This window comes from Lontra canadensis, unplaced genomic scaffold, assembly GCF_010015895.1.
Source record: "Lontra canadensis isolate GAN:19392208 unplaced genomic scaffold, GSC_riverotter_1.0 scaffold4, whole genome shotgun sequence".
Taxonomy (NCBI): Eukaryota; Metazoa; Chordata; class Mammalia; order Carnivora; family Mustelidae; genus Lontra; species Lontra canadensis.
The window spans coordinates 36,641,381-36,653,551 of NW_022630998.1; the positions used below are offsets into that span (position 1 = coordinate 36,641,381).

Consider the following 12,171-nt stretch of genomic DNA (forward strand, 5'->3'; position numbering starts at 1 on the left):
AACTGTGCTCTCCTATAGCTATTTATTATTCATTTATACCACTCTATTGAACCTCAGTTAGAATTTGGACACAGAAATAGGATGGTGATTTGGAATCTGAGTCATCTAGTTTGGTTGAATTCTAGCTGTTCCGATAGAAGTAGTTGAAACTAAAAAGCTGAAATGACATGTAGATTATTCATTTTCCACATATTCAACGAACCTATTAGGAGTAAAGTACTGTTCTAGGCACTGGGTATACAGTTATGACCAAAACAGACCAAGTTCTTATCCTTAAGAAACTTATATCTTACTGGAAGGAGACAAATAAGAAGTAAATCTGGAGTATGTCAGAAGGTAAGAAGAATTAAGGATTAAAAAATAAAGCAGAAGAAGGGAATAGAGAATGTACATAGAAGGGAAAGGAGGAAAAAAAAAGGGAAAGGAGGTTTGTTATTTTACATTATTATAAATTACCTATGAATTTCACTTCAAAGGATTACTGGCATCTTTGAAAACCACAGATTAATATATGTTATGTTATATCAAGAACTATATTGTTTTCAACCACTATGTAAATAAAAAAGAGGATAATCCTTGGATTAAAGAAAAAAGTTTTATTTCCCATTACCTCCAAATACTAGATTATTTATAGTAGTGTGATTTCCTTCTCTGATCTTATCATTACATTCACTCAAGATCAAAGTCAGCTAACTATGGGCTTAAAAATGAGGAACATGGGGGCACCTGGGTGGCTCAGTTTGTTAAGCATCTGCCTTCAGTTCAGGTCCTGATCCTGGGGTCCTGGGAGAGCCTCCCATATGGGACTGCCTGCTCAGCAGGGAGCCCGCTTCTCCCTCTCCCTCTATTACTCCTCTGCTTGTGCTCTTTTGTCAAATAAATAAAATCCTTAAAAAACAAACAAACAAAAGGGATGAGGAGCATGGACAGATGAGAAAAGCAGTACCTGCAATCTCTGTAAGATTTAGCACCTTTAATTATTTTAACTTATTTCATTTGCCTCCTCTGTAATCTTCCTGCTTTCCTTTAGTTTAAGTATGTGAAGGAATTATTTTGGGGGCAGACTGACAGGATGATGATAAAATTATAAAAATAGTGCCCCATGTTAATTCCCATTATTCTTAAAAATTCCTTTCTTGGGGCATCTGGGTGGCTCAGTGGGTTGGGCCCCTGCTTTTGGCTCAGATCATAATCTCAGGGTCCTGGGATTGAGCCCCAAGTTGGGCTCTCTGCTCAGCAGGGAGCCTGCTTCTCCCTCTCTGCCTACTTGTGCTCGCTAGCACGCTCTCTCTCTGTCAATGAATAAGTAAAATCTTAAAAAAAAAAAAATTCCTTTCTTTTCATCCACTCCTACAGTGTACCCTTCTAACTCTAGGACATTTCTTTTTAAGACTGAAATGAAAGAGTGGCAAGGAAGAATCACAGGACCTCTCTTAGTATTTCCTCTTCTACATATTTACATGGCTGGCCCCTTCAGGTCCCTGCATCTGGATTATGGTTGCCAACACCCACTCTTACTCCCCAAGGCATATTCTAGTCCCTAACTCTGCCTTACTTTCTTCATTTGTTTATTTGGTTACTTTGTATTTGCCACACCATTCTGCAAAGTCCATGAAGACAAGATTTTGTCTTATTTTCTACCGTTCTTCCCAGTGCCTAGAACAGTAACTAATGAAGTAAGTACTCACTACTGAATGAATCAGTCAATCATTTACAAGTCTGGAAAAAGAAAAGAAATAAAACTTGTTTTATTTATAAAAGAAAAGAAATGAACTTGTTAGGTCATGAAGGCTCTCAAAGAATCATTAAATTTCCTCACTTATGGGGTAAATTCTGGAATATGAGTCACCTTTCTTTCCTCAACAATCAGACCATGAGTCTTATGTTCTGAACAAAAACAAGGCAGGTACAGAAAAGAAAGTACTCATCATTCTTCTTATCTATCTAACAAATTGCTGTAGCCAACAGCCAAAGAGTGATTCTTTGTTCTTCTTTTCCTTTCCTCCCACCTGCAATCTTTTGACTCTAATTCAAAAATTATATTCCAGAATGAATGAGACTAAAAAAAATTTTAAAGCATGTTATCCTATAAAGATGTCTAGGTGGCACTGTCAGTTGAGCATCTGATCATGGTTTCAGCTCAGGTCATGATCTCAGGGTCCTGGGAGCAAGCCCTGCATTAGACTCTGTACTATGTGGAGTCTGCTTAAGATTCTCTCTCTCCCTCTCCTTCTGCCCCTCCTGCTCTCTCTCTCTTTCTGGAATAAATAAATAAATCTTTAAAAAGAAATAAAGAAAAAAAACCATGTTATCCATAGCCTCCATATCAATGGTTAAAATTGTTATTTCAGCAAATGATAAGGAAAAAGACAGAATAACTACACATATAGGTACCTTGTCAGGTGTGTTGAACCTAGACCCAGGGAAATATGAAGGAAATGATGCCAAGATGTTTCAGAGAAAAGAAGAGAAAGCAATGCCCTCTGTTGGTAGAGTTCTGTACAAGTAATAATTCCAAGCGCCTTTAACATTTTCTCTGTAACTTTTCCTATTCCAGAAACCTAGAAAAGAGTTAATATTTATTATTAATACAGTTTTACATTAAGGCAAGAAAAGATATTTAATCTCATTATACCTTTTATAACCAATAAAAGGTATGAATAATGTGACCATCCTCACAAGTCATGCAAGAAAACTACCTCACTTCTCGGTACATCTCCTAAACTAGTGTTGCATGAAAATTTAAAATTTAAAATTACACAAAATTTTAAAAAGCATTAAAGAAGCACCTAGGTGGCTTGGTCGGTTAAGCATCTGCCTTCAGCACAGGTCATGATCTCAGAGTCCTGGGCTAGAGTCCCACATCTGGCTCTCAGCCAGCAGGGAGCCTGCTTCCCCCTCTCTTTCTGCCCTCCCCCACTCATGCTCTCTTTCTCTCTCAAATAAATAAATAAAATGTTTTTTTTTTAAAAGCATTAAAAAAAGAGTTCTATGGTCATAGAAACTTAGAAAATGGTTGAATAAGCAAATCTAAAATAAATTTTTTACTGCAAAACTTATGAATCTTTAATATAACATTATCTGTTGTTACCCACTAAGTCTGGTATGTTCCAAAGTTCTTTGACCCCAGAACCTTTTTCAATGGCATAGTTATTCATATCTTGAAAAACACAATGGAAAACACTGCTTTATAGCTACATCTTACATACTCTAAACTATTCAGTGATCATACATTATATCCTCTGATATGGCCTTTCTTCTGGGCATTGAAAAATGTGTCTTTAAATTCACTCCTGTATGTAATTTGAGAACATCAGGCCCCAGAACATCAATTATTGTTTTTTAAAAAAGCCTATATGCAGAAAAATCTAAAAGCTGTAAAAAATAATAAAACACACCCTTTTTATAAAAAACCCCTGAGGCATCGCTTTACCATTTTAAAGACAGTAATGTATTTTGGGGGTTTTGAGGGAGGGGGTCAAAAACAATTAAATTTCCAAATCTCTTTTAAGTCTCATACCTATTAATCTGATGGCAATTTAGACTTTAGAATCAAGAGAGTATATTAGGTTACAGCTGAAGGACCCTTACAAGTGTTCTTCTTATTTCTGTTCTTCTTGGCAGAGGTCTTTCATTTACTACTTTCTTAAAAGTTTTTGGCAAACAAACTTCCTAAACCTCAATTTAAGGGTTTCATAGAAAGATTTCTTCAAATCCAAATTCAATCATCCATTATACTTCCTGCTTGTTACCAACTGTTCTAAAACTTTTCAGCAAAGAATGATTACTACCATCCTAAGTAGTTTCTCTTCAGAATATATATATTTATGTTTATAAATATAGTTTATATTTAAATATAACTAAAATTATATTTTATATAAATAAAATAGAAATTTTATACAAAATCTCACCTTTCTAATAGGTAAGTCCTTGATGAAGTCCACCACAGCTTGTCTGCTGGGGAGAATTTGGTATTGTCCATTTGGTTTATTCTTATCACTGCATACTTTTGCTAACATTGTATTTGGGGCAATTCCTTAAAAGAAGAACACTCTGATGACTCAAAGAAGGTGACATGTATCATTTTAAAATATGAGATGACAATACAGAAATAGTGAATGTAGAAAGTCCAAAATGATGACAAATGATACTTTAAAAATAACATCTGATAACTACCTATCTCCCCAGGGCTCGATATGATTTTAGGAAAAGGAATTGTATTAGTCACTGTGGCAGCAGAAATGAAGAATATTTAAATCTCCATGGAGTTTTAAAGTCTAAGAGTAATTTCAGTGTTTATTTAAGTAATATTATTAGTTTACAGACCATCTTTAGTTGTAATACAGGGTTGATTTATAGAAAAGATCCAGAATATAATTTAGGGTGGATGTTCACTCTTTGAAAGGTCTTTTGTATAGATTACCCAAGTAAAGAAAAAAAAAAAATCAAAGATTCCAGGTTACATTATATTTAAAACAATGATAATAAAATATATGCACTATTTTTATTATGCTTATTATGTTTTTATTAAAGCAAATTAATACTTTTCAGAAAGCTGTTTTGAAAATTTCTAAGAGACCCAATGATTAAGATAACTTGAAATAGGTATATTCAAATATGATCATTAAATGATTCATTTCAATTTTTATACACATCCTACTAAAATTTGTTACTTATTCTCACACTTTGGCAAAGAAAAAAAAAGATTAATCTAATCTTAATGATAATTTAGGGTCCTCATGATGAATATCAGTTTCTATGCTAAGACAGAGTGATACCTTCATGGGTTACTGACATTTGTAAAGCTCTTTTTCCCTTCACCAGCTGGTCCTAGATTGTTACGTTGCTAGTCAGGGCTTCTACAGGGTCTCTCCTGTAATCTTGGACAGGGTTGAAAAACTTCAAAGGGAAAACTAATAAAGTATTATGTACTAAGCCAATTAAAATGTATTGTATGCTTTAAAAAGGATAGCTACATGAGATTTATGAGAGTTGTTTTCTTTGGGATCATAGGCTTTTCTGCTTAATTCCAATTTACCTATAGCTTCATAGAACTCTGAATAGGTAAAGTCATTAGAAGTTGAATCAAAAAGGATAAGAAAACATTCCTATAAGCTTCATAGTGAGGAAAAGCTAATATTACACTTGAATTAGCCAGTCTGAAAATTTTAAATATGGTAGCCACCAAATCAGTTTCAAGTACCTGCACTGGCTGTCAGTGTTGTTTTTTGCTCAATTCTGAAACGAATTTCCTTTACCACTTCCTCAGCTGATGTTCCAAAAACAATCGAATTTTGGAGTAGTTGAGGATTATTCTGTTCTTCAGAGTTCACTTGTAAAGGATTTCCTTGGGGCTGCAAATCAGGAGGACTATCATCAAAAAGTAGTGGAGAGATGGAACGTTCACGCTCACTCAGTTTATTAGTTTCCTTTCCTGGTTTCTCTAAATTATAAACAGAAACAGTAATTATCGTCATTTAAAGAAGTATATATTTCATCAGTGAGGTTTCCCTACATTCTTTCTAAAGACAAAAGAAATCTAGTTTAGTTTTGTTTCTAAGGACCAAGATCAGAAATGTTATTTATATTTCTTTGTTTAACAAAGAAAATACTGATTCTGAGTTTTTCTTAAAAGGAATATTATCTGTTTCATAGTATACATTTGAAGAGGAAATATCCTATGTAAAAATTATGAATTTGTGTATCTTACCTAAATTAACTGAAACCTAGAATTGGGCCTAGGGTCACACTACTTTTTTATTTAAAAAGAAAGAAAGAAAGCTTTTTTTTCCCTTTACCCATTAAATTAGAATTTAGGAATGAGGAAAAAGGCATTAAGCCATAAATAATAATTACGCCTGAGAATTAAATTTTGTTTTTAGAGGGAAAAGAACTTTAAATTTTCTTCATTCATGAAAGAAACTTTTCAGATGTTAAAATACTCTCACTATCTTCTTTTAAAAATGCTTATTTTGATTTTCACTTGCTTACATATAAAGTATCACTTTTACTGAAGGCACATTTAAATAAATAGTAATTATTTCTGTAAGTTACACTTCTTTAAATATACAAACTCTTAAGGTCTAATCAGATTAACTATAATAATATCAGTAGGCTACAACCTAATATTACTATTAAAAAGTAAAGTAAAAATACTAATCTGGTTTTTACCTCATTTTATTTGCACTTTTCACAACTGGACTGTAAAATATATTTAAATCTATACCAATACTAAAAATGTCCTCATGAACAAATCCATTAACGATTACTTTCTGGGCATAATGGAAGAGAAATGCAATTTAAATGTAATTATAAAAATTAAGATTAACAACAGAGCTTTCTGATCTCATTTCATAATTTTATTACATATAAATGTTTTCCAAATTGAGGTAAATGCAGAGCCAAAAATTAAATTTCTAGTTTCAAGACACACATAAATGCATATTCTTTTAGAAATGAACCCTCCCTTTAAGGAGGGTTTTCCAAAGATAATATAAATAATATGACTAACACCAGATTAGTTTCAAATTATAAAGTACATAATATGAATTCAGTTATAGACAAAAGTTTTCCAAATCTGAATTCCCAGGCCACATACAAAATAAGCCTTATTTTCAAACTTAATATTAGCTATTATTTAGGTACTTCAGTTACTTTCATTTTTCATATTCTGGTTTTAAAATGCAGAGCACTGGGGCTCCTGGGTGGCTCAGTAGGTTAAGAATCTGCCTTCACCTCAGGTCATGATCCCAGGATCCTGGCATCGAGCCCCACTTTGGGATCTCTGTGGCACGGGGACCCTGCTTCTCCCTCTCCTTCTGCCTGCTGCTCCCCCTGCTTGTGCTCTCTCTCTCTGTCAAACAAGCAAAATCTTTAAAGAAAAAATAAAATGCAGAGCATTTTAGAAAACATTATGGCGGCGGCACAGCTGAAATGGTATTTGCCTGGCCCCCTTTTCCCCATTTGGATGGGTAAAAGTCAAGGTAAAGAGAGCTGTACAAAAACCACACACCTAGTAAGGCACCTGTCACATTCATAAGCCCCTTAAGTTATCCTGTGTTTTGTACCTCATGAGTCTATCACAGTACCCTTAGATGGGTCACTGATGGAATGCTGGAGTAGGAAGCAAAGCATGCAGTCCAGGTTCCGTCCTTATTAGAGTAGCTGCTAAATGGCCCAGTTACCTATTAATCAATCTGTCTGCTTTTCTATTTGGCCTGGCTATACAACTAACGCTAAAGTAAGTTCTTACTTGCTTTCTGAAAAAAAAAGAAAAAATCTTTATAATCCCCATAACTGAGGTGATCAGAGTACAAAACTGAGGTTTCTTATCATCTGAAACACTGGGATTAAAGCATCCCATCTTTATATGGGATATATGGATGGTGAGTGCTACAAGGATAGGGTATTTCATTGTCTTACACTGCCTCCTGCTCACCATCCAGATTTATATGGCAGAATAAACATAAAATAATAACAATTATTTTATTTGCTTATAGACAAAATAATTAGCATTACTCTTCCAAAGATGGCACCTTTCAGAAAAGGGGCAAACAGCAGAAAAATGTCTTGGACTTCAGAAGAAGTTACATCAATTCCCTTCTGTGGCACCAACTCACTGTGGGCAGCTTCCCATGGCATTTGTGAAATCAGATATGTTGAAAAGTCCCACCCACAGGGATTTACATATGAGGGGAAAAAAAAAGTTAAAACTACTTAAATTGCTTAAAAATACAAAATACAGGAAGAGTAAAGTACATAAGTAATTAAGAGTTCACATCCTTCAAGTGAGTTTGTGCATAGTATAATAAATGAAAAGAACATTAGTAGAGAATAAAAACATTTACCTTAGTCCCAGTGTAATTTTTTTTAACATATTGTGAGCATAATTGTAATAGGAGGTCTCAGACAGATGCTCTGATATAACAATATAACGGTTCCCCCATCCTCTCTTGTGAAAAGTAAGGAAATAAATTGAGATGAAAGCAAACTGACATTAGGCTTTGTGTACCTCTTCCCCCAAACAATAAAAATATAATACAAAAGATCTTTTGCTCTAAGCCTCTGTGTCCAGGAATTATGCCTGTTTATTGTTTAATGTTTCTATTAAAGAGAGAGACCTGTGCCTTAGAGTTCTAAATAAGGTAGTGGAGTTGTGATTGGATGTCCGCACTAAACTTGCTCCAAAGATGTGAGCCCCAAACAATGAGTGTCAGAATGTTATGCCATCGAAGATCCACCATTTTTGCTTCAGGGAAAGTTACAGATAGATTTCCTCACCACTGGCTGTCCCCACCTGAAGAAGGCAATGAGTCGTGCACATGAAATACAGCTGTGGGCTGTGAGCAAACCCTCTGTTTCTACCTTTTCACCCAGATGAACTTTGTTCAGAGGTCCATGACAGCTAAGATATTTGAAGTAATCATATCTCTGACAGAGTGTTGAAAGCATTATGTGTAAATAACTACATGGTTCTCTGACATTATTTTGGATAAGTAACAAAGGGATCATTTGGAAAAAAACCTTGGGGTCATGAAACTTCTTTATCAGTGCATACAAAAGAATCACAATAAGGTCTAAGGAAGAGTTGGGAGTCATTAATTTTGGCAACATTGAAAATAGTCATAATCACTGTGTAATCAGATCATAGATCATTTTGAAAATGAGTGGGGGAAAACCACACAATGTTTCGATATATTTGAGGCTTTTTAAAAAATCTAATTCCTTTTAACAACTGCAACAAAAGTCCACCTTAAATAGATAACCTCTTCAGATTTAACACAATCCAACCCTTCCTGAGATCTTCAGAAAAGAACTGCTATGAAATTACTTTACTCAATGGTTCTGCAGATTCTTAAACTCTAGAGGTTTAACAATCTCATTTGGTTTAAAAGTGATTTAAACCTATCTCTTTGGATTAAAAGTTACAAATTTAACTTAGAAATTTCACTGATTTTTCATTTTTAATACTTTTTCATTATAAAGGGATACCTAGTTCTATTACCTATGGATGCTAATAAGTTAACTGGGTTAATTCAAAGGGATTTTTGTTTGTTTTTTAGTTCGATCATACTAATAAATTGCTTACCATTTTCTAGAGAGTTCCCTGTTTTGATGAAATACTTCCTTTTGTCCTCGGGCCAATTTTGTCTTTCCTGTAAGTGCTTTGTTATATTCAAGTAGGCTTCATCAAGACTCATAGCCATAAAATTGGGATCATAATCAGCAAGTATTTCCTTAACCTTCAAAAGGAACAAAATGATTTAAATTTTGCTGCCATAGCAAAACCCGTAATATAACAGCTGATAAGAAACATTAATATTCTTACTTTGCAACTACAGTAAAAATCCTGCAATCAATAATTCATGGATTTAGGGAATAAATAATTTATTGCTAGCACAAGTTTGTCCAAAGACTCATTAGAATTAAAATAGATCATGAAGGCAGAAGACCATGAAACAGCTTCATCTGATACAATCTCTACTCAGCCACCTTTATCTAGATATAATAAATGACTCAAATAAGTCTCAGACATCATTCTGGTAGGCACAGAAAAAAGGGTTAAGTAACATAATTTAAAGTAAATGGTTAAAAATAGAAATCGGAACAATAGGATCCTGCTCCCCCTCACCTTTTTATTTTAAAAAGAAATAATTCTTTTTTTCAAAGTAGTCTCCACACCCAGCAGGCAGCACAAAGCGCTGAGTTATTGAACTCAATAACCCTGCGATTAAGACCTGAGCCAAAATCAAGAGTTTGATGCCTAATTGTCTAAGCCTCCTAGGTGCCCCTAAAAAGGAATAATCTTACATAAAATACTATGTTGCTTTAGAAAGTAGTTCTATTTTAATTAATTATAAATATGCACATAAAACTCTACTCAAAACATACATTAATGCATGTATCCATTCAGAAAACAAAGCTCAATTATCGAAATTTGGAATGGAAAAGATGACAAAATCTACAGTGGAAGTCTGTGACTACATTAAATGACAGGGAAAGTCTGGAGGGGCATCTTGAGATAAATAAAAAGATCAGAATTTCCATATGATTCCAGAAACATCGTTTATGTAAGATAGTTTTATTATACAGAACTATAAATGTTTCTAACCACTGAAGTATTAACTGAAATTGGAGGAAATGGTTGCCAAAATAATATATACATATTTGAAAAATGTATTTGTTGAATTATGTTATCCTTCCATCTAGTATTTAAAATCTGTCTGCTGGATCATGAGAAAAACCTTTTTTGAAGTTTTATAAAATAAAGCTTTTTAGCTTAATTTAATTATGAACAGCTGAGTCAAAGGTAATTTTAGAAAATGGTGATATAAAACTTGGCCAAGCTTTACTCAGAGAGTACCTTAATTAGCTTTGTTCTTCTGGAAGAAACCAATTATATAATGTACTCAAATGGGATCTTTCTAGTGAAAATGAAACTCTGGAAAGTCTGTAGTTGGCAGACAACGAAGATTATTCTGAATGAGAAGTACTCCCTAGAGACATGGAGTACTCACTAACTTCCTTTTCAGAGGATACTGCTTGAAGAACAAAAATAGACATGTTCCAGTAAAACTCAAGTACTTAGGTTCCAACAGTCAAAGCTGTTCCATTCTTTTGGAAAAAAATAAAAATGGGTCTCCTTAAACTTTTAAACCAAGTCATACATATTAATATACTTAGAGTCAGTGAATTTGTGCTATAGTTCGTTCACACGTAAGAACCCATTTGCTATCTGCAAATAAACTAGTTAGATCCTGCTCTAATTAGAGAAAGGTTTCTCCAATTTCTGTAACAAGACAGAAGACAACTAAAAACAATTTAGCTCTCATTATCATATTGTCAGAAGTTTTACTGATTTAAAGCAGGACTCAAAAAAAATTCCTTCTTACAAGGACTCTGAAGGATTTTCAAACTTATTCAAAGCCCGTAATATTTGTGGTTAGCATTTTATCTCTTTCTCATTAGGAATATGGTAAAAGAGACAAGCAGAAACCACACTGGAATGTGGTTCCCTCTTCTCTACCACCTTTTCAGAGATAGGCAAAAAGCACTTGCTGCCACAGACTGTTTTTGAAAGAATGAAAAAAACAGAATTTTAAAAAAATTTGGGGTGCATACCATTCCACTTTGGGGAGGTTTCATTTCTAGAGTACATGAGGTATAATACAAATAAGAGGAGCGAATCTAAAGATGACCTACAGGACCAAATGATAGTAAGGGTTAGGCCATAGATTTTTAAGGGTTTCAATTCAGACAGCAGTCTTTAACACAGTGCATTTTATTACAGAAGTCTGAAACTGTTTGATGCACTATTCTAAAATTTTAACTGATGATGTGTTTTAGCACTAGCTAAATGATAGTCCAGTTATCAAAACCAGAGAAAATCACAATTTTCATATATGACAATTTAGGCAATTTTACTGAGTAATCAAATCTTTATATTTCAGATCCTTTTCAAAGTAAGATGATTCCCTTTTTTCCTTGATTATTGGTCTCTCAAACATTAAAGGCTCATAAGCATCTTCACTAGACTGTGAGGCAAGGAAAACAGTTAATCAAGATAATGGAATTTCATTACTGTCTAAAAACATTTATTATTATTGTGAATAGAAAAATTTATTCACAAAAGAGGTTGAAATTAATGACATGAGTAGATTATATAAATTATAAATAGGTAATTCTAGAAAAAAAGTATATTGCATATTAAGAAAAAAAACACCTAAAGTTAATACAGATTATAATTAAGGCAATTTAAAGTTTTCCAGGTAGATAATTTTCTAAACAGATGAAAAAATATGTGCAAGAGCAAAGATCTGGGAAACAGAAAGGTGTGCTCTGTATACTCAGCTCAGTTTTCAATATATGAGCTGGAGAAGTGGTAGGAGGTAAGACTTAAAGGGATAAATTAAGACCAAATTCTGATGCACTAATTCATTTGGACTTGACTCTGTAGGTGACAGGAAATCAGTGAAAGGCTGTAAGTAAAAGTGCTTCATCAGACTTACCTCTGTACTCACAGCTTGGTATTTGTCAAAGTTTGGAGACACAATAATAAGTTGTGGGCAGAGTCTTTTAGCAATAAATCCTGGCATGGCTGCACGAACACCAAATCTCCTTGCATGGTAATTTGAAGTAGACTGAAAGAAAACGGACCACATGGGAAAAAAT

General features: G+C 33.8%; 1 protein-coding gene across 4 annotated transcripts in view; it reads right to left on the reverse strand.

Annotated features, from left to right (window-relative positions):
* Positions 1–12,171, reverse strand: part of POLK (DNA polymerase kappa) — a 65,987-nt gene that overhangs the window by 12,404 nt on the left and 41,412 nt on the right. For all 4 annotated transcript variants that reach the window (XM_032848274.1, XM_032848256.1, XM_032848265.1 and 1 more), the window contains 5 exons: positions 12,009–12,140; positions 9,089–9,242; positions 5,204–5,443; positions 3,912–4,036; positions 2,395–2,561 (listed from right to left, as the gene is read on the reverse strand). In XM_032848274.1, coding sequence (XP_032704165.1) covers positions 2,395–2,561; positions 3,912–4,036; positions 5,204–5,443; positions 9,089–9,242; positions 12,009–12,140 — 818 coding nt within the window. The remainder of the gene's footprint in view (positions 1–2,394; positions 2,562–3,911; positions 4,037–5,203; positions 5,444–9,088; positions 9,243–12,008; positions 12,141–12,171) is intronic.